Source organism: Schistocerca cancellata, chromosome 8 (assembly GCF_023864275.1).
Source record: "Schistocerca cancellata isolate TAMUIC-IGC-003103 chromosome 8, iqSchCanc2.1, whole genome shotgun sequence".
Taxonomy (NCBI): Eukaryota; Metazoa; Arthropoda; class Insecta; order Orthoptera; family Acrididae; genus Schistocerca; species Schistocerca cancellata.
Genome location: NC_064633.1, coordinates 440,514,639 through 440,538,775, shown reverse-complemented (window position 1 = coordinate 440,538,775; position 24,137 = coordinate 440,514,639). Strand labels below are relative to the sequence as shown.

Genomic DNA, 24,137 nt, shown 5'->3' with positions numbered 1-24,137 from the left:
ATTTGCTTGGCAGAGTATTGATTGTAGAGATGAATTCAAATTACCTGTGCTTCTGGTGTGATGAAAAATGGATATACAAATTTACAATCCAATGTTTTTTATTCTGGTCTGATGTCAAGTCAAAAAATTATTTGCTCTGATGCTTCAGTTACTTTGTAGAAATATTATAGCATCTTCAAAACGATAAATGTTATTGACAGAAATAGAGCTATTTGTACATGTTTCTTAATGGCACACTACATTTGTCATGGGAGAGATTATTAATAAATTTTAGAAATTAAAAATAATGATGTAGTTCAAAGCCTCTGGAATGTAACTGTGTGTTAGGGCCTTCATTCTCACCATTTGCTTGTCCCAGCTGCTGATTACATCTGCCACACGTTGACATTTCTCATACTATTTCCTCTCCCTTGATTTTTTTTAAAGACTCTGGTCATTTACTGACTTCTTTTAAAGGCAATCTCTGCCGGCACATGCTCTGAACATGGCACTGCCTTTTGAGTTTGGTTTATTGCCAAGGTAAATTGCTATAACACGAAAAGCATATCAATGCTTATCCAGTTTTTCACTTGTCAGCTACACCTGGCTCATTCAGGACAAGTCATTGTTTCTGCCTCACATACCTTTCATTAGCTTTCAGAGTAGGAACTGTTCATTTCCAAATAGCACACTTGACAAATAGATCACTTTCGTGTGTGTGTGTGTGTGTGTGTGTGTGTGTGTGTGTGTGTGTGTGTGTGTGTGTGTGGGCTAATCCAATCATCTATTATTCGTTCGTTCTTTTTTTTGTAATCCTTATTTTACAATTGCTATTAGGCTAAACTAGTTACATCCTACTATCAGACCGTTCATAACAAAAGGCACAATAGACAGATGCTAGTGGTAAAAATGAAGAAAGAAAGTGATGGGAGAAGCTGTCATGAAATGTGATGTGTGATTTGCATCCATAAATCGATCAAAGATATTCAAAGGTAAAAATTAATATTCAGAAGTGATACGAGTATTATAACAGCATTTTGGTTTCCCATCTGTACTAATAACTCACACTAACAGTGAGAAGTGTTTGGCAAGGAAGTGTATTCTGATAAGAGTGATGCAGCACGTGCTGTGCAGAATAACAAATGTCCTATTTGCTTCACCAAATGTATACCAGTTTTTCTTTTTCATCCTAATTCCTGTACCTCAGGAGCTAGGATGTGAAACATTGTTCTACAGTACCATCATTTCTGACTACCTAGCTGTCACCAACTATTTTTTATCACTAAACTCTCATTTCTCCTTCCTCCTTCTGTAGCCTTGTTTGTCACTGCCATGATTTTCCACTTATTTCTTCTTTCTCGTCACTTGTATTTGTGCCTTTTTGAGATTTTTTCATTCTGTCATTTCTTTCCTTTTCACTACTTTGCTGCCTCAATTTCCTGTATCATCATTTGTACTTCTAGTTCAAACAGTCATTTTCTTACGTTTGACCTACCATTTGTTATTTCTAACTTGTCATATTTTCAAAATTTGTCTTTTGCTTTAATTGCTTTGGTGATTTCCCTAGTACATTGTTCTGTTAAGTTTTCCTTTAATCCAGATCCTGGCTGACTGTCCTAGGTAGTCTATCTCATCAGCCCATTTTCCCCCTTTTCCTGGAAAGTAGTAATCTCTAGTTTCAAAAGCTAGCATCTCTCTCTCTCTCTCTCTCTCTCTCTCTCTCTCTCTTTTTTTCTTCTTCTTAAAAAATACTATATCTTTGTATCTACCTCTGTGCTGTTGTTTGGGGAGATTTTTTTCCCATGTATGTAATTGTAGTTTATGTTTTATTTGTTTTATTTCTTGATACAGATCTATAAACAGGAGACTGATTATTTGTCATTCATATTCATTCAGAGATGCTGTTGCATAAATCTCACTATGAAGAGAACCTTCAGGAAGCGTAAAAAAAATCAAATTACTCATTAACTCAGGGAAGTGATTTGTCTGAAATTCTGTAATTGTTAAGGTAATTGAATTTACTGGAAAAGTCATAGAAAAGTCGAGGAATATTCAAAGACTCTTTAAATTATGAGAGGGACTGTGGGGTGTTGAATGCTTCAGTGGCAAAAAGAAACATAGTGTGTCACTGTAGCACTAATCACTCTTAGATTCTGCTTCAAAAACAATCAGTTGTGGTGTCACATAAGGGAAGGCGAAGATAGGCGTTTAATAGATGTGATGATGGTTGTTACCTCAGGAAACTTCATAATTGTCCAAGGGTCCTCAATCACCAGGTCTATTTCCCATTGCACCCCATGAGTATGACAGACTGTAATGTGCAGGTGAAAATTTGTTACATAGTGGTGAATGAGCCATTCATACAAAAGCAGGAGTGGATTTTACATTCTATAAAAAATACAAGTACAGATCCATCTTTGAAAACAGAGTTCTTTTGGATCAATATTGAACATGCAGGCTTCAGTTCTTTTTTTCTAATTTTAGTGCAAAGTCGTATTTAAATGCCCTGTGGCTTTGCTATGCTTCAAGTCACCAGATACCGTAATGTGAAGAGCGTCCAGTTTGAAACTTGATGCATTATTGCTATAAATGTCTACTGCTATTGCATTCCACTGATTACAGTTTGAAGTGTGTCTCAGGGAAGACTTCTCATATATTGTACTTGAGGTTGACACATAATGACACAGAGTGGTGATGAATGACAGTGATTGTGGAATTTCCATTTAAAATTTAACTGCGGTGGCTGTGTCACAAAGTACTGAGTGAACGTTATTTGTTGGACAGCAAAAAATTCATCAGTTTGGTATGTATTTTATTTCAATCTTAGATGAACTTGAAATAATCACTAATAAGTGATTTCAGTGTGGCCATGGAAACTAGTAAATTGGAAATAAATTATCTAACACATCATTGACCGGGAGACACCCCACCTGGGATTGTTCGGCTGCCAGGTGCAAGCCTCTATTAGACACCGCTTCGGTGACTTGCACATTGATGAAGGTGAGATGATACTATAAGATAAATCAACACTGAGTCCCCAAGCAAAGGAAATCTTTGTTGCTGCCAGGGATTGAAACCAGGACTCAGCAACCTAGAGGCGTTGACACTAACCACTAGACTATGAACTGCAGGCAGACAAGTCTACTGATATCACATTACAGCAGCAAATAAAACTTGACCTCACATACAACAAAAATTGGTTCAGGAAAATTTGGAATTCTGGCCAAAAAACAGTCTTCACCCTATAATGGGCAGAATTGTCATTACAGGCTACTTTTGCAAAGTATACTAACAGCGGAATCCAGTTAGTGGTGATCTACTCACATTTATAATTATGGAAGCTGCTTCTAGATTACTTCATTATTGTCTATCTTACCGGAAAAGCAACTACTTTGAAAATAGCTCTTCCTTTTACACAACTTAACAGCTGTTTTTTATCTAATACTTACACCTACAAATAATCATTATTGTGTTGCCGTTTTATCCTTATTCTTATTAAATGCAGATGAATGTTTTGTGACTGTGAGTGGAGGGACAGTCTCCTGAACACCTTAATTTTATAAACTGTATTAACATAATTTTCTTCCTGTTTGAAGAACACTAACAACAAGACAGAGTGAGATGGATGCTATATTGCACATACTGAAAGAGAAAGAGGCAACCATAGAAAAACTTCAGAGAGATTTTGCATCAGTAAGTGCTAAAACAGAGGAATACTGTAAGACAATAACAGAAATGTCCGCTACTGTAATCACACTCAAGGAAAGTAAAGAGGTAAGAGTCCTTTTAAAATTTACACTTTAGTTGCTTCCTGAATGTAATAAATGCCCAGACATTTAATAGATGCCAGTTATCAGTTCTAAAATTTTATCACTGTGCTGTCCATATATCACACAGTATTTGCTATTATTGTTATTGACATAGTTTTCTAGGTTCACTTAGCTTGCCAAAGACTTAAAAAAAATTATTTGTCTCAATTCAAGAAATGGAAAGTCCAAGTTGGACTATTAACAATTATGAAATGAGTAGATTGCTACTCACCATAAAGATGACATGTTAAAAGGCAGACAGGCACAAATAAAAAGACTGCTACACACTGAACTTTCTGCCAAAGTGGTGTTCCATCACTTACCAAACCTCCACAACATCCTAGTCCATCCCTATACCACTCCCAGTCCCAGACGCTTGCCATGGGTATCATATCCCTGTGGAAGACCTTGGTGCAATACCTGCCAATCCACCCATCCAGCACTTCCATTTCCATTCCTGCCAGAGGCCGAGCCAGTTGGGAAAGCAGACATATCATATACCAACTCTGCTGCAATCACTGCACAGCTTTTTATATGGGTACGACTGTCAACCAGCTGTCCATCAGCATGAATGACCACAGCCAAACTGTGACCAAGAGTGAAGTGGACTACCCTGTGGCACAACATGCAGCTGAACATAACATGCTTGATTTCAATGGCTGCTTCACAGCCTGGGCGACTTAGATCCTCCCCTCCACTACCAGCCTTCTTGAACTGCGCAGTTGGAAATTATCCTTACAACATATTCTCCACTCTTGAAATTATCTCGGCCTCAAGCTACAATAACCTACTGTCCCCACACCCTCTACCCAACAGTTTCTGCCCTCTCTGTCCTATCACTTCCTCCCAACCCCACCCCCATTGTGCGCCACTCACTGCCAATGCATCCACCAGCCTTTCCCCCTCTATGCTCCTCTCTTTTTCTGTTCCTCTGCCCCCCCCCCCCCAAATGCCTCACATGGCAATCTTGTCCCTCCATCTTCTAGTCCCTGCATGATTCACCAGACAGTGCTCTTCTCTCCCCCCACCCATACCTTGCTATCCCTTCCCTTTTCCTGCATCATTCCAGATTACTGCTTTTATTCAATGGCTGTAGCTGAAGACAGTGATCATATGTGCATGAGGTGTGCCTTCCTTTTCTGAAGAAAGCTTTGGCCAAAAGGTTAGTGTGGAACAGTCTTTTTGTTGTTTGTCTGCAACTCAGTGTGTCATATTTTGCAATTCAGGTTTCTGTGCACGTATTTTTTCACCTTGTTTATCAAGGAAAAAAAAAAGTGGTCCATTTACTATGCAAGGCTGGTCCCAGTGACGACTTCTCCTTCTTTTTTCCAGACTTGAAATGCTACTAGTTGTGAATCTATATATCTGTGCCTCTGTACTCTTAGTCAGGAACAACATTAAAGGCTGTGTTTCCAGGGAACCAGTTCATCAACACAATACCAGAATTAAGGGAAACATCGACATTTCAATGCACAGGTTGTCAAAAACGGGAAACTTATATAACTGGCTGAGTGATAACTTGGGCTACAATATAAGTGTATTCTATATCATAGAATGATTGGATGATGGTAATTTTAAAATTTGAGAGTGTGGGCTATAATCTTTCATTTGATATGAACAATGCTGATTTTAATATTTAAGATTGTAGTTGTACCCTTCAATTTACCTACACTACTGTGCTGTCGTGTAGTGGCTTGGGCTTATCAATAATAGAGATAGCTGTACCGTAAGTGCAACCACAATGCAAGGGTATCTGTTGAGAGGCCATATAAACATGTAGTTTCTGAAGAGGGGCGGCAGACTTCTCAGTAGTTGCAAGGGCAACAGTCTGGATGATTGACTGATCTGACCTTTAACGTCAACCAAAATGAGCTTGTTGTGTTGGTACTGCAAACGCCTGAATGCAAGCGGAAACTACAGCCATTATTCTTCCCAAGGGCATGCAGCTCTACAGTATGGTTAAATGGTGGTGATATCCTCTTGGGTAAAACATTCTGGAGGTAAAATTGCTACACCAAGAAGAAATGCAGATGGTAAACGAGTATTCATTGGACAAATATATTATACTAGGACTGACATGTGATTACATTTTCAGACAATTTGGATGCATAGATCCTGAGAAATCAGTACCCAGAACAACCACCTCTGGACGTAATAACGGCCTTGATACGCATGGGCATTGAGTCAAACAGAGCTTGGATGGCGTGGACAGGTACAGTTGCCCATGCAGCTTCAACACGATACCACAGTTCATCAAGAGTAGTGATTGGCATATTGTGACGAGCCAGTTGCTCAGCCACCATTGACCAGACGTTTTCAGTTGGTGAGAGATCTGGAGAATGTGCTGGCCAGGGCAGCAATCTAACATTTTCTGTATCCAGAAAGGCCCGTACAGGACCTGCATCATACGGTCATGCATTATCCTGCTGAAATGTAGGGTTTCGCAGGGATCGAATGAAGGGTAGAGCCACGGTCGTAACACATTTCAAAGAGCCGTCAATGCGAACAAGAGGTGACTGAGATGTGTAACCAATGGTACCCCATACCATCATGCTGGGTGATACACCAGTATGGCGATGTCGAATGCACGCTTTCAATGTGCGTTCACTGTGATGTCGCCAAACATGGATGCGGCCATCATGATGCCTTAAACAGAACCTGGATTCATCCAAAAAAATGTCATTCTGCCATTTGTGCTCCCAGGTTCGTCGTTGAGTACACCATCGCAGGCGCTCCTGTCTGTGATGCAGCGTCAAGGGTAACCACAGCCATGGTCTCCGAGCTGATAGTCCATGCTGCTGCAAATGTTGTCAAACTGTTCGTGCAGATGGTTGTTGTCTTGCGTACGTCCCCATCTGTTGACTCGGGGATCGAGACGTGGCTGCACGATCCGTTACAGCCATGCGGATAAGATACCTGTCATCTTTGACTTCTAGTGATACGAGGCCGTTGGGGTCCAGCACGGCATTCCGTATTACCCTCCTGAACCCATCGATTCCATATCCTGCTAACAGTAATTGGATCTCGACCAATGCGAGCAGCAATGTTGCAATATGATAAACCGCAATCGCGATAGGCTACAATCTGACCTTTATCAAAGTTGGAAACGTGATGGTATGCATTTCTCCTCCTTACATGAAGCATCACAACAACTTTTCATCAGGCAACACCAGTCAACTGCTTTTTGTGTATGAGAAATCCGTTGGAAACTTTCCTCATGTCAGCACGTTGTAGGTGTCGCCACCAGCACCAGCCTTGTGCGAATGCTCTGAAAAGCTAATCGTTAGCATATCACAGCATCTTCTTCCTGTCAGTTAAATTTCACATCTGTAGCACGTCATCTTAGTGGTGTAGCAATTTTAATGGCCAGTAGCGTAGGTCCCCATCTTGATTTCTGTGCAGGGACTATTCAGGAGGATGTTGTCATGAGAAAAAACAAAACTTGCAATCTACCGGTTGGAGTGTGGAATGTTAGAACCCTTAATCGGGCAGGTAGGTTATAAAATTCAGAAAGGGAAATGGATAGGTTGAAGTTAGAGATAGTGAAGATTAGTGATGTTCGGTGGCAGTATGAATAGAACCTTTGGTTATTCAGATAGGTAAGGGAGAGGAAAATTTAATTGAGACGGAAGAATTGGAATTTGGTAGAAGGAAGAGGAAGAGCAGAAAAGTAGTAGGTGATAATAGACTGGGAAAAAAGAATGAAAGAGGGAGCTGCCTTGTAGAATTTTGCACCTAGTGTAATTTAATCATAAGGTTTAAGAGCCATGAGGAAAGGTAGTATATGTGGAAGACTTGGAGACATCAGAAGGTTTCTGATTGATTATATAATGTTAGGAGAGAGAAATTTTGGAGACAGGTTTTAAACTGCAAGTTATTCCCAAAGACAGATGCGGATTCTGTCCACAATTTATGCTGTAAATTAAAACTGAAGAAATTGTGAAAAGTTGGTAAATTAAAGCGATGAGACCTGGATAAATTGCAAGAACCAGAGGTTGTTAAGAGTTTCAGAGGGAGTAGTTGGCTGAAACAGGAAAAAGAGGTATCATACCGATGGGTAGATTTGAGAGACAAAATAGTGGTGACAGCAGAGGATCAAATAGGTAAGACAAGGCCTGGTAGAAATGCTTGGATATTGCAAGAGATACTGGATTTAATTGATGAAAGGAGAAAATATAAAATTTCAGCAAATGAATACAAACATCCAAAAATGAGATTCACAGGAAATGCAAAATAGCTAACCAGGAATAACTGGAGGACAAATGTAAGGATTTAGAAGCACATAAAATTAGGGGAAACATGGACACCATCTATATGAAAATTAGAGAGGCATTTGGAGAAAAGAAATATCAAGAGCTGAGAGCAAGACCAGTACAAAGCAAAGAAGGAGAAACTGAAAGATGGAAGGAGTATATAGATGGGCTGTACAAGGGAGATGAACTTGAAGGCAGTGTTATAGAAAGGGAAGAGGATGTAGATGAAGATGAGATAGGAGACATGATACTACGAGAAGAATTTGATAGATTGCTGAAAAGCTTAATTTTTAAAAAAATGCCCCTGGAGTAGACAACATTCTCACAGAATTATTGATATCTTTGGAAGTGCTGCCCATAGCAAAACTCTTCCACCTAGTGTGCAAGATGTATGACACAGATTGAAATGTCCTCATACTTCACGAATAATGTAATAATTCCAGTTCTAAAGAAGGAAGTGCTGACAGATGTGAGTATTACTGAACCATTAGTTTCATAAGTCATAGTTGCAAAATACTAACACACATTTTTTATAGAAGAATGGGAAACAGGTAGAAGCCCACCTCGGGTATGATCAGTTTGAATTTCAGAGGAATGTACGAACACAAAAGGCACTACTGATGATGCAACTTTTCTTAGAGGGTACATCAAGGAAAAGCCAACCTGCAAATTCGGGGAAAGCATTTGACAATGTCAACTGGAATACACACTTTGAAATTGTGAAGGTAGCAGAGATAAAATACAGGGAGAAAAAGATTATATGCAACTTGTACAGAAACCAGATGGCAGTTTTTTGCCCGTTTGATGCCATCAATAAGATGATTCCCATTTGCATACTAGAAAACACTGCAAGTAAGCAATAAACACTGTATTTACTCAACAATAGGTCAACCCCCACTGCCCCAGTTATAAAAAAAGGAAGGCTCCATGAGAAAGTTTTATTTTTTACACATTCTGATAATCAAATTCACAAACTGTTTTATTGACTTCTGGCTAAAACAGTTAACACTACCGGTTGCAACAGATGTGGTTGTTTCCGTGATACATTGATGAGCCAAAACATTATGATCACCTATTAAAAGCGTGTTGGTCCACTTCTGGAATGCAGTTCAGTAGTGATTCTGCATGTCATAGACTCGACAAGTACTTGATAGGTTTCCAGAGGTTTATGGCACAAGATGCCTACGCACAAGTCACACATTTCCCGATTTACTGTCAGTTGGTTTGTGGGCATGGAGCTCCTACCTGATAGCATCCCAGTTGGGTTTAATCAGACTCAGATAAGCCGAATGTGATGGCCAAGACATTAACGTGAATTCACTGTCATGCTCCTCGAACCATTGCATCACGATTCTGGCCTTGCGATACAGAGAGTTGTCCTGTTGGAAGATGCTATCGCTGTTGAAGAAGACATCAAGCATAAGGGGTTACAGGTAATCGCTTATATTTTTCACATAGCCCACAGCTGTTATGTTGCCTTCTATTACTACTGCAGGTCCCACGGAAGCCCAAGTGAATGCCCTGATAACGTAATACTGCTCCCACTGGCTTGTGTCCGTGGTGTGCCACATGGTTTAAGCAGCCATTCGCCTAGATGATGATGTATCTGGACAAGACCATCGACCTCATTTAACAATAAACGGAATTCATCTGACCAGACAACACGATTCCATTAATCCACAGTCTTGTCTCAATAATCTCATGCCCACTGTAATAATAATTAACAATGTTGTTGGGCCAACACTGGAACATATAGGGGTCCTCTGCTGCAGAACACCATGTTCAACACTGTGCACTGAATGGTGTATTCCAAAACACTTTTGCCTGTGCCAGCACTGTACTCTGTCATCAGATCTGCCACAGATAACCGCTTATCACACTTTAGAGAGCAGGCAAGCCTTGAATCCCAACATTCTCTGATGAGGTATGGATATTCAACTTCTTTTCGTGTACTTGTGGTTTCAGTATTCTTGAACCACTCCGTAGATGCTCTTGACAGTAGCATGCAAACAGTTGATCAGCTTCACCGTTTCCGAGATGTTTGTTCCCAGACACTGACCCACAGCAATCTGGCTTTTGACAGAGTCATGTAAGTTGGCGGATTTATGCATTTGCACTACTTACCAGGTCTGTTAAAAAAATTCCAGAACTTTATTCCCAAAATTTTTCTATGCTTACCTTTTACTTATTGTGCGTGGTCTCCTGCGAAATACTCGCACAAAGCACCTCTGCAAATTTTATTTTATCTCATCGATCGTATCAGATATTCATCTTTTCAATGGGGTTTTCAACTTTGAAAATAAAAAAAAGTATGCAGGGATCAATTCTGGAGAGTACAGACGATGAGGCCGCACAGTAATTTGTTTTTTGATCAGTAGTCGCGCACCACAGGGATGGATGTATGGGTGTGTTATCATGATGAAATAGCTAGGATTTGTCTCACTACATTTCATACCATTTCTTTCTCTCATTTTCTTGCAGGTGTCACAATACGTCCCAGTAGTACCATCAATTAACAATTTGTCCCTGTGCCACAAATTAATGATGAAATAATCCTTCAAAGTCATAGAAAACAATCAGCAAGGATTTCACATTTGACCTTACCAGACAAGTTTGGTCTTGGAGAACCTTTCCTGACCTATTGTGAAGATCAGCCCTTGGTCTCAACATCGTAACCATAGACCCATGTCTCACTACCAGTTATGATTCTCCTAATCAGTATCCCATTCTCATTTGCATGATCCAAAAGCTCTTGACAGAGTGCAAGGTGAAGGCCTTTGTGGTCTTGAGTCTTGAATCATGAGCCATGGGACAAACTTAGTGGCAACACAATGCGTTTCAAGATGCCGTGTCAGTACTTCATGAAGTGATCCAACTGATATGTTAAATTCCTGTGCAATCTCTTAGTCAGTCGGTCTTTGACTAGCGCACACAATTTCGTTGACATTCCTGACATGAGTGTCTTCAGCAGATGTCGAAGGACGTCCTGAATGAGGGTCATCTTTAACTTCCATCCCACCATTTTTAAACCATGTGAACTATTTGCAACACTGAGTACAGTTTAAGCACTCATCATCATAGGCTTTCTGCATCATTTGGTATGTCGCTGTAAAGGTTTTCTTGAGTTTCATGCAAAATTTAATGCAGACGCATTGCTCCTCTAACTCTGCCATCCCGAAATTGACAAATTGTGCGACACAACATTTTACTCAATACAGCACTGAACAATAACTAACAGTCATACACCAATGAAACTTCAAGCAGGTGCACATTAAACACAGGCATGTTCAGGGATGCCCATCGCATTTTGATCCAACATATCATTGGCATAAAACTACAAACATTCCAGAATTTTTTGAACAAATCTTGCTAGAATGATACTCCATTTGTTGCTGCTCCACTCTATACTTCTCTTACAGTACATGTTCCATGAGCAAGATCGTGCAGTATACAGCCTCACAGTGAACAGTGGTCATAATGTTTTGGCTCATCAGATAGATTATATGATCCTGATACACATGTAGATTTTCAACAAGAGTTGCAGGAAGTTGCCGAACTAGTGTTGTACGGTGTAGTAATGTAAGCCCCATGCTCTTCTTCGTCAGTCATCCACCAGCTCATACTTATTGTGAATTGCATGTGACACATGGAGTTGGAATATTCCTCTTTAGCTCCAGCGACTTCATTCAGGTAATTTATAGTGTCATCAGGAAGCCTTAATTGCTTTTCTCTCGTGCATACTGACCAACCTGCTGCTCCAATTCATGAAATCTTCCTTAAGTTAATTCCCTGAAAGTTAGAAATGTGGAAGTGGTGGTGATGTATTAGTTTTTCTTTATCTGATGCCGCCTACAAACATTCACCTTCGAAACATTAAATTTTCTTCCTGCTGCACAGTTGTTTGTGGACTTGGCATCATGAATAACCAATAACTTAAAATTACTTTTGTATTGTCTGCTGAACCACTTGTGAATTGCAAACTGGTAGTTCAATGTTTATTAACAGTCACAAAGAGCAAGGTGGTGCAATGCTTAGCACACTGGACTCAGATTCAGGATGATGATGTATCATGTCCCTGCCCATCCATCCAGATTTAGGTTTTCTGTGATTTCCCAAAATCATTCAAGGTAAATACTGGTGTGTTTCCCTTGAAAGGGCATAACTGATTTCCTTCCCCATCCTTCCCTTCTCCAAACTTGGACTCCACCTCTAATGACCTTGTTTTTCAATGGGATGTTAAACTCAAATCTTCCTTCAACAGCCACAGCTGTGATTTACATAAATTATCAAGCACTATAGTTAATTGTTTCACAGCATTAAGCAAACTGAATAACAATATTATGTTAAAAAACTTCCAGGCGGATTACAACTGTGTGCAGGACCGAGACTCGAACTCGGGACCTTTGCCTTTTGCGAGCAAGTGCTCTACCATCTGAGCTATCCAAGCATGACAGACGCCCCTTCCTCACAGCTTCAATTATGACAGTATCTCATCTCCTACCTTCCAAACTTCATAGAAGCTCTCCTGCAAAACTTGCAAAACTAGCACTCCTGTAAGGAAGGATATTGCGGAGACATGGCTTTGCCACAGTCTGCTCAGTTTGAGGGATGTTTCCAGAATGAAATTTTCACTCTGCAGCAGTGTGTGCACTGATATGAAACTTCCTAGCAGATTAAAACCGTTTGCCTGTGAAAGGCAATAAATTTCATTCTCAATATTGTGTTATCCTTTCAGCTCCTTGGTGCTGAATCGCCAGGAATCAGACCACTTTGGGCTAACAGTGTGCTTCTTCATTTGCTACCAACCTCGAAAATCAACAATGCTGTGAGCAGTAGCTGCTTCAACACTGCTGTTGAACTTTTTGTTTCATTTATTATACTGCATTTCGGGTGTTCTGTTTGACCATGTTTGCATTGAAATTGATTTGTCTCTTGTGGGCAACTGTACTATTACTGGGGAATATTGGTCCATTTGTAAAGTCAGCTCAGTTCAGACTATATTTAGATTCAGACGAACTGCTGTTTAAATGTGTTAGATGTTCATAAGAAGCAAGGTATGTGGGGTGCATTCCCATAGAAGGCAGCATGATGAAATGTGTTGACCACCCACCAGATTTGATCCTTAACTATGCATTCACAGTTATATTGCAAACCAGTAGTTTGTGGACCGTGTTTATAAGAATTATTATAGAGTACTTTCAGACGTGTCAGTTTTTGTTATTAATTATGATATACTGTGCAATAGAAGGCGCCACAATTTAATCCAAGAGTGCAATACATTTCCTTCCCTGTATCTTAACACTTCTCCAAGGACCAGAATATGATTAAAATGAACAAGAATTATGTGAACAGCAATAGGTTTATTACAGGGAACACCAAGCTCTTCATATGCCTCAATTCATATTGTTCTTATTGTTTTTTAAAAAAATGTTTTAGCTTCTGTTATCATACACTTTCACCTTTGTCAGTTTTCATTGTCAGTTATGATACATACTATATTTGTAGTGATATCCACCTAGCAAAATGGAGATAAGCAAATCACATAATTACATGCCCAGTTCACTCAAAGTATTTTCAGATTGCATACAATAGAATACAAACCTTTTTTTCCCCAAAGCAGAACTTGTTAATTGCCACTGTTTGCCTTGCACTGAGGGTCCTCTACAGGGGAAGCAGCCTTTCACCCTCCCAAATGAAAGTATGTCAAGGTCTTCAGCTGGTTTGGGAAGCAAATATTGTGGAATAAATGGCATCCTTATCATATGGCTCATGTCTTTTCTACATAACTACAAACAGAGGGTCACATTGCCATACTGCACCAAAAGAATAAAACTGAACATAAAATACTGTGTCTCACTGAGATTAGGAGTCCATTCTTGTTCTTAACATATACAAATGGCCACCCAAAACCTTTAACTCTTTAAGTATCTCTGGCAAATATGCAGGGTGATTCAAAGTCTTGTCCTATAGGACAAATTCAGCATTAGTGGAAATGGCCCACCATCACAGAAATGATTAGCCGCATGCAATGCAAAGTACTATGTGGCTGGTTGTCTGTGAGGCAGTTGATTATTTCAGTCTGTTGGAAGGTATTAAAGGGACACCAGTTACAACAGCTGTCTCGTGTGGCACTATTCTGCAGTTCAGTGACTCGTTCAGTCATGTGTATACATCAGAAGAAGATGGAAATGTTCTCATCCATGTGGCAGACATGAGTTGACAGGAAGCTGCAGCAGAATATGCCAGGTGACAGCAAAACTAACGTAAACCTAATCACAGAATGATTGGCTGTTTAATGGAATAGTTCAAGTCTATATGTAGTGTTCATGACAACAGGTGTTCTAAGTGACTTTGCACAGCAACAGGGGATTTATAATCACCAGCTGTACTAGTTAAGGCAATAGTGAGTCCGACTGGGTCAATAAGGATGATGCACAAGAATACAACATCAGCCAAACCTCTTTGTTTAGGATACTGTCCTTTATTTCCATACCTATTGAATCCACTGTGTGCAATAGCTGCATGGTGATAATATGAACAGGTAGTTGCAATTCTGTGAATGGTTTGAAGAAAAATGCACACACAATGGAATGTCGTAGCTATTTTCTTCAGCAGTGAAGCTGGTTTCCACTTGAATGGAAGGGCGAATAGAGGTAATGTCATGTATTGAACAAATGACAATCCCCAGCACTGCCAAGGCTAATGCTCAGACTAACTGTAAGCTAAATGTGCGGTGTGATATACATGGGGATGTCCTCGTTAGTTCCATATTTTTAAATAGCACACTTGCTGCTGCATGTTACCAACATCATCTTGAGGGAACAATAGTATCCTGTTTGGATGATCTGCTTCTTGAACAGAGATGTGGTTTTTATCCCAACCGGATGGTGCACTTCCACACTTCAGACGAAATGTTTGCTGACTGCTGGGTGAGGTTCTTTCTGGGCATTTGATTGGTAGTTGGGGTCCGAAGGAATGGCTGCCTAGGTCAAAAGATTGACACCACTAGATTTTTTCCTTTGGGAACATCTCAAGTCTAGATTGTACTCCAACAAACCAAGAACATTAATTGACCTGCAGGAGAGTATCATCAGAGCCTGTACAGAAATACCCACAGCGAAATATAGATGTGGCATAACTGGCACGGTGGGACATACCCTCTGCCATGCATCTCAGGAAGGTTTGCAGAGTATGGATGTAGATGTGAACAACTGACAGGGTATGGCGGTTGCATTGTAACTATGACATAACTTTTGTGATAAAAACACATCTGTAGCATGCATTTGTATCTGTGTTTTTGCTACTTACAGTAACTATGACTTTATCGTGTGGGCCAAGACTATTGGATCAAAAGTGTAGATATTGTATTATGCGACATGACTTGAATTGCCCTGTATATATCATAGGAACTACTATCCACCTCAGAGATGGCTACATCAGTACCTCCGTCCATATCAAATCTTCTAACCACCAGTAATACCTCCACTTCGACAGCTGCCACCCCTTCCATACCAAAAAGTCCCTTCTGTACAGCCTAGCCACCCATGGTTGTCGCATCTGCAGTGATGAGCAGTCCTTCTCTAAATATATCGAGAGTCTCACTGAAGACTTCACTGACCGTAATTATCCTCCCATCCTTGTACAAAAACAAATCTCCCATGCCTTATCTTTCCAGTCTCCTACCACCTCCCAATGTTCCACAGTCCAGCCACAGAGGAGCATTCCCCTCGTAACTCAGTACCATCTGAATTACATTCTCTGCCAGGGTTTCGATTACCTCTCGTCGTGCCCTGAAATGAGAAATGCCCTACCCACTATCCTTCCCACCCCTCGTACCGTGGTATTCCGCCGTCCACTGAACCTACACAATATACTCGTCCATCCTTACACAACCCCTGCTCCCAATCCCTTACCTCGTGGCTCAAACCCCTGTAATAGACCTAAATGCAAGACCTGTCCCATACATCCTCCTACCACCACCTACTCCAGTCCGGTCACTAACATCACCTGTCCCATCAAAGGCATGGCTACCTGTGAAACCAGTCATGTGATTTACAAGCTAAGCTGCAACCACTGTGCTGCATTCTATGTAGGCATGATAACCAACAAGCTGTCTGTCCGCATGAACAGCCACTGACAAACTGTGGCCAAAAAACAAGTGGACCACCCTGTTGCTGAACACGCTGCCAAACATGATACCCCTCATGTCAATGACTGCTTCACAGCCTGTGCCATATGGCTCCTTCCCACCAACACCAGCTTTTCTGAATTGTGCAGGTTGGAACTTTCCCTGCAATACATCCTATGTTCCCGTAACCCTCCTGGCCTCAACCTTCGTTAGTCACTGTCCTCATCCTTCCAGCTCCTCCCTGTTTCCATTCCAGCACTACACAACCGTCATTTCACCACCACATCCAGTCTTTTAATTTCTTTTTATCTCTCTCCTTTCCGCTACTTACCCCTTCCCCCCACCACACTTTCTCTCCTGCCCTCCGTCTAAACTGCAACACTTCACTATCCGCCACTCCCACCATACTATCACTCCCCCTCCCTGCCCCAACCACCTCCTTACCCCCACCCAGTCGCCACTCCCATCATGCACTGTGTTGCTGCTTGCAGTGTAGTTTCAGCTCTCTGAGACTGCAGACATGTGTGCAAGTTGCGTTTGCGTGAGTGTGTGTGTGCGTGTGTATATGTGTGTCTACTGCTGACAAAGGCCTTAATGGCCGAAAGCTATGAGTGCGTGTGTCTTTTTATTGTGCCTATCGTGACTCAGCATCTCCGCTATATGGTGAGTAGCAACTTTCCTTTTCTGGTATTGTTACATTCCATCCTGGAATTTCCGTTGTTTGAACTACTATTTATTTATTTTTTCCCTCTTCTGATTAATTGCTATGAACATTTATCAAACCTTCAGTTATAGATGTCAAAAAATGGAAAATCCAGGTTATAGATGTTATTTTTTTTACTTCAGTTTCATCAATTTCTTCCATATTTACTATTAACTGCTGTGGGAGCCAAGGGTGTCCATGAACTACGTGAAACTTTTCATAGGCCACATGGAAGAAGCATTCCTCAACACCCAGTACTAGTTTGGTAAAGATTTATCGATGAATTTATGCTTTGGACTCTGGTTAAAAAGAAATACTCCATTTCCTGCAAGATCCTAAACTTTTTCCCAACTCAAATTCAGCTGGTCCATTTCCAATTACAGTGCCACCTTCCTCAATGTTGAGCTCCGTTTCACTGAAGCTCACATCCCAACCTAAGTCCATATAAAACCAATCAATAAGATCAATGCCTCCTTCCTGACAGTTACCACATCTTCATCTTCCGCATCACATACTCACTTTCACACAGGTTAGACATTTGTAGCAAATGGTCTGTTCATGTACTGGATCCATTAATGCTGATACTAACCACCTCTCCCAAACTTTCCCCTCTAGCAACAACATTTACTCCAGTCCCAACACAGGTGGATCCTACAATATTACCGCAAGCTGTGCTGCATACAGTGTGGCAAAGTGGTTTGAGTCACTGGCTGGCATTCTGTGGGTCGAAAGTTCAAACCCAGCCACCAGTAGTTATTATCATTTTGGAAGCGTCTTGAAATACGTTTGCATATTCTGGAATATTCAGTATTTGTATAAATAGCTGCATTCTACATCCAGGAATTCAATTCTGTTCTGACTGTACGTTGGTGTTTGTAATAAACATGCTACAGAGTGGTGGCAAGAAGGGTATCCAGCCACCCCTTAAAATTAACATGCCAAATCCGATTAACCATGGCCGACCCTGTGTAACTGTGGGATAAGGCTCAGAGAGATAGATAGACACTGCAAGATGTCAAGCATCACAACAATCGTATTTGTGACAATCAACTGCAGGTGTCAATCTGTCTGACGAAGCCATTCGCCATGCACTGAATGAGGCCAATCCCCAACATGCTGTAAACATTTCGTGCCTCCACTTTCGTAGCCACCAAATCCAGGAAAACTACATGAGGCAATGACCTATGGATGTGAAGCCACCGCAGATCAAAATCCAAAATCCTACATGGATACAATCACTAAGACGTCAGGAATGCTTACTGACATCATTATCAATGGCCAACCTGTCCAGATGCTGTTTGACTGAGGGCTTGCTTTTCTGTAACGTCAAATGCTTATTGTTATCAGCTAAAGAAGACTATGTTCCATGATATGAAAACGATTGTGGTGATGGTCATGAATGGAAAATACATCTAGCTGACAGGAGTGTTTATTGCAAGAATACTATCAATAGCATAACTCAGCCCTTACAGTTTCTCATTTTATCAGAAGCAGTCATAGACTGGGGAGTTAAAAACTCCAGATTGATTAAGCTATTCTAATAAACACACAGAAAGAAGATTTCTCTGGACGGCTGTTTGCCATTGAAGAAATTGCTATCCTGTTGTCATCAAGGAGACAGCTCCCAGACAGCAATCAGGGTGCTCTGTTAAAGTTTTTTTCAACTGCAAAAAGCTGTTCAGGCTTACGAAAGAAATCTACATGCCAACAACAATCATAAGCATTGTAGGTGGTCAAGGAGAACTTTGGATCTGTATTTGCAATGAACAGCCACAGCTCGAAAGCAAGGGGAAACTACGGCCGTAATTTTTCCCGAGGGCATGCAGCTTTACTGTATGATTAAATGATGATGGCGTCTTCTTGGGTAAAATATTCCGGAGGTAAAATAGTCCCCCATTCGGATCTCCGGGCGGGGACTACTCAAGAGGATGTCGTTATCAGGAGAAAGAAAACTGGCGTTCTACGGATCGGAGCGTGGAATGTCAGATCCCTTAATCGGGCAGGTAGGTTAGAAAATTTAAAAAGGGAAATGGATAGGTTAAAGTTAGATATAGTGGGAATTAGTGAAGTTCGGTGGCAGAAGGAACAAGACTTCTGGTCAGGTGACTACAGGGTAATAAACACAAAGTCAAATAGGGGTAATGCAGGAGTAGGTTTAATAATGAATAGGAAAATAGGAATGCGGGTAAGCTACTACAAACAGCATAGTGAACACATTATTGTGGCCAAGATAGATACGAAGCCCACACCTACTACAGTAGTACAAGTTTATATGCCAACTAGCTCTGCAGATGACGAAGAAATTGAAGAAATGTATGATGAAATAAAAGAAATTATTCAGATAGTGAATGGAGACGAAAATTTAATAGTCATGGGTGACTGGAATTCGAGTGTAGGAAGAGGGAGAGAAGGAAACGTAGTAGGTGAATATGGATTGGGGCTAAGAAATGAAAGAGGAAGCCGCCTGGTAGAATTTTGCACAGAGCACAACTTGGTTTAAGAATCATGATAGAAGGTTGTATACATGGAAGAACCCTGGAGATACGAAAAGGTATCAGATAGATTATATAATGGTAAGACAGAGATTTAGGAACCAGGTTTTAAATTGTAAGACATTTCCAGGGGCATATGTGGACTCTGACCACAATCTATTGGTTATGACCTGTAGATTAAAACTGAAGAAACTGCAAAAAGGTGGGAATTTAAGGAGATGGGACCTGGATAAACTGAAAGAACCAGAGGTTGTACAGAGTTACAGGGAGAGCATAAGGGAACAATTGACAGGGATTGGGGAAAGAAATACAGTAGAAGAAGAATGGGTAGCTTTGAGGGATGAAGTAGTGAAGGCAGCAGAGGATCAAGTAGGTAAAAAGACAAGGGCTAGTAGAAATCCTTGGGTAACAGAAGAAATATTGAATTTAATTGATGAAAGGAGAAAATATAAAAATGCAGTAAATGAAGGAGGCAAAAAGGAATACAAACGTCTCAAAAATGAGATCGACAGGAAGTGCAGAATGGCTAAGCAGGGATGGCTAGAGGACAAATGTAAGGATGTAGAGGCTTATCTCACTAGGGGTAAGATAGATACTGCCTACAGGAAAATTAGAGAGACCTTTGGAGATAAGAGAACCACTTGTATGAACATCAAGAGCTCAGATGGAAACCCAGTTCTAAGCAAAGAAGGGAAAGCAGAAAGGTGGAAGGAGTATATAGAGGGTCTATACAAGGGCGATGTACTTGAGGACAATATTATGGAAATGGAAGAGGATGTAGATGAAGATGAAATGGGAGATACAATACTGCGTGAAGAGTTTGACAGAGCACTGAAAGACCTGAGTCGAAACAAAGCCCCCGGAGTAGACAACATTCCAGTAGAACTACTGACGGCCTTGGGAGAGCCAGTCCTGACAAAACTCTACCATCTGGTGAGGAAGATGTATGAAACAGTCGAAATACCCTCAGACTTCAAGAAGAATATAGTCATTCCAATCCCAAAGAAAGCAGGTGTTGACAGATGTGAAAATTACCGAACAATCAGTTTAATAAGCCACAGCTGCAAAATACTAACACGAATTCTTTACAGACGAATGGAAAAACTAGTAGAAGCCGACCTCGGGGAAGATCAGTTTGGATTCCGTAGAAATACTGGAACACATGAGGCGATACTGACCTTACGACTTATCTTAGAAGAAAGATTAAGGAAAGGCAAACTCACGTTTCTAGCATTTGTAGACTTAGAGAAAGCTTTTGACAATGTTGACTGGAATACTCTCTTTCAAATTCTAAAGGTGGCAGGGGTAAAATACAGGGAGCGAAAGGCTATTTACAATTTGTACAGAAACCAGATGGCAGTTATAAGAGTCGAGGGGCATGAGAGGGAAGCAGCGGTTGGGAAGGGAGTGAGACAGGGTTGCAACCTCTCCCCAATGTTATTCAATCTGTATATTGAGCAAGCAGTAAAGGAAACAAAAGAAAAATTTGGAGTAAGTATTAAAATCCATGGAGAAGAAATAAAAACTTTGAGGTTCGCTGATGACATTGTAATTCTGTCAGAGACAGCAAAGGACTTGGAAGAGCAGTTGAACGGAATGGATGGTGTCTTGAAGGGAGGATATAAGATGAACATCAACAAAAGCAAAACGAGGATAATGGAATGTAGTCGAATTAAGTCAGGTGATGCTGAGGGTATTAGATTAGGAAATGAGACACTTGAAGTAGTAAAGGAGTTTTGCTATTTGGGGAGCAAAATAACTGATGATGGTCGAAGTAGAGAGGATATAAAATGTAGACTGGCAATGGCAAGGAAAGCGTTTCTGAAGAAGAGAAATTTGTTAACATCGAGTATAGATTTAAGTGTCAGGAAGTCATTTCTGAAAGTATTTGTATGGAGTGTAGCCATGTATGGAAGTGAAACATGGACGGTAAATAGTTTGGACAAGAAGAGAATAGAAGCTTTTGAAATGTGGTGCTACAGAAGAATGCTGAAGATTAGATGGGTAGATCACATAACTAATGAGGAAGTATCGAATAGGATTGGGGAGAAGAGAAGTTTGTGGCACAACTTGACCAGAAGAAGGGATCGGTTGGTAGGACATGTTCTGAGGCATCAAGGGATCACCAATTTAATATTGGAGGGCAGCGTGGAGGGTAAAAATCGTAGGGAGAGACCAAGAGATGAATACACTAAGCAGATTCAGAAGGATGTAGGTTGTAGTAGGTACTGGGAGATGAAGAAGCTTGCGCAGGATAGAGTATAGAGTAGCATGGAGAGCTGCATCAAACCAGTCTCAGGACTGAAGACAACAACAACAACAACAACAGCCACAGCTCGCAAACAGAGAGATTGAGATATAATGCTGTCCATTGTTACACTTGCATATAACATAGCAAAACAAGACACTGCAGTTGACACCATTCTTTGTGCTCCACGATTGTGAGGCCAGAACAACATTGGATTCACTGTTCCTGTTTCAACTGGTCAATTTCAGAATGACTATGTGAAATACCTCATGACCAGTGCCAAAGAAGCAACGCAGCTGGCTCGCATAAGGACCCTGGATGCCCAGGGGAAAGACCAAGAGTGCTTTAACACCAAGCACCAACCAGTGAGATGTAGCCCTGGAGATATGGTATGGATTATTACACAGGTGCAGAAACTGTCTGCACTACTTTAGGCCATATCATACCCTTCGTTGCTTTTCGGGTGTCACTTCTAAAGTCGAGGATCATGACCTTCCATCAGAAGACAGAAGCACCGACAAATCATTCATGTCTTCCGTTTGGAAGCCTACTACAGTCCAGAGGCACAGTTAACAATGGGAGGTTCCAGGAAACTGAAGACCCACTCAGCAATTGTGAAGTTTCGATGATTATGATAGTAAAGAGGAAGTGACAGCATGACAAGAAAATGACGATCGGCCAGTGCCACCAGGCAGGAGCATAACCAAGATCTAGATCCAGGTTGCTGTAGTGAGCCCCAAGAGAACTGCCAAAACAGAAGAGGGAACAGTGCCGTGAAATGTGATGCACACAGTGTGGTGTAGTAGTTAGCAGCGCTGGCTGGCTTATAAGTTCAAACCTACCCACCAGTAGTTATTTGTTACTTATTATTTATCATTTCTTGAAGGTTCTTGAAATATCTTACATTTGTATATTCTGGAATGTTCTATGTTTGTATAAGTAGTTGAGCTCTCCATCCAGAAGCTCAGTTGTGTTTCAGCTGTGCCTTGTGCAGTAAACATGCTTTCAGTGCAAAGTGTTGTATGTCACTGAAAATCCTGCTTTCAGATTTGTACATGAGTATAGTTACGAGTATCAGTGACAGAGCAGCATGTGAAGTCGCAGTTGTTGTTTACCAGCTAATATGTGTGCTCTCCATGGCTTTTTATATGGGAATAACCAACACTAAACTGGTTGAATACCTGATGGGACAGAGAGAACTGTCCACGTTGGGGCCAACCAGTTCCCAGCTGCTGAGCACTCTCTATTGCATCAGTGAAGAGGCAGAATGCATGCTACACCACACAACTATCTGGTTCCTTCCATTCATCACTAGTTTCCATGAATTCTGGAGACAGGAACTTTCTCTCCAATATATTCTCACATTCCACCACCTTTTTGAGCTTCAACTCTTTGGCAAACCACTTCCTCCATTCATTCATTCATTCATTCATCCATCCATTTATGTTTTTACACATTTTTTGCACTGATAGTATTTCCTTATTCACCCAAATTTTTACTCCATTTCTTTTTTATTTTCCCCTCCTTTCTCTGTTTTAATCTCCCAATCCCTCTCCCCCCCCCAAAAAAAAGCTCTCTCCTCCCACTCTCTCCACCCTTGCCACTCCATCTTTCTTTTTTTTTTTTTTTTTTTCATCTATCTCACTGCCCCCTCAAAAAAAGAGAGTCTGTATTTCATCTTTCCTCTTCGTCCTTAATTACACTGTTCATTCCACTTCTTTTTGTCTTCCTCCTCCAAATTCATCTTCTTCTCTCACTGGCGTAGTGGTTAGCAGTTCACATTTTGATATCTCCCCTCTCATCTTCGCTGTCTGCCTGTGAGCTGTGCGCTTGACTTCAGTGAGTCAGTGTTCATTTAGCAGCTTGTGCTTTTCATTTTGTGACTTTGTTTATTAGTACTGCCTTCGATGTCATATAAAAAAAACCAGAGCTTGTTCCCTGAAAGTAATTGGCGTATAGTGACACAATCATGAATCTGTAGGCGGAAGACAAAAGTGGGTGCTGGTGGCACTATTCCATTATATTTGAAAATGTGTCTGAGCCACCATGGGGCACCTCACCTGTTGGGACTGGGGTCTATCTTCTTGTGAGGTCCAGACAAGCTGAGAGAGTCGGATTGTTTGTCATTGGGAGCTCCAGTGTTAGGCAGGTGATGGAGTCACTTAGGAGAATAGTGGGCGGATCAGCAAAAGAGGCCAATGTCCACTCTGTTTGCCTTCTTGAAGGCATCTCATCTGAGATGTATAGAAGTCTCTGCCGGCAGTGATTGAGTGTGAGCTGGTTTGGTGAAGACAGTCGGCCTTGCCTGCAAGATGCAAGCAGAGCTATCATTTTGCAGCATCATTCTCAGAATCAATTGCAGTCCTCTGTGTGTGTGTGTGTGTGTTTTTTTTTTTTTTTTTTTTGGTTAGAAAATTCCTGAGTGCAGGCAGAGTAGCCTTCCTCATAGGAATCGCTAAGTTAGGTTGCTGAGTGCAGACAGAGTAGCCTTCCTCATAGGAATCGCTAAGTTAGGTTGAATGCTA

The 24,137-nt window shown here is 41.0% G+C and overlaps 1 protein-coding gene across 3 annotated transcripts in view; it reads left to right on the top strand.

Annotated features, from left to right (window-relative positions):
* LOC126095318 (uncharacterized) overlaps positions 1-24,137 on the top strand; it is a 156,460-nt gene that overhangs the window by 64,980 nt on the left and 67,343 nt on the right. For all 3 annotated transcript variants that reach the window (XR_007521956.1, XM_049910122.1, XM_049910123.1), the window contains one exon: positions 3,576-3,753. Coding sequence is in view for 2 of the 3 variants with exons in the window: in XM_049910122.1 (XP_049766079.1) it covers positions 3,576-3,753 (178 nt within the window). In the remaining variant the exon portion in view is untranslated. The remainder of the gene's footprint in view (positions 1-3,575; positions 3,754-24,137) is intronic.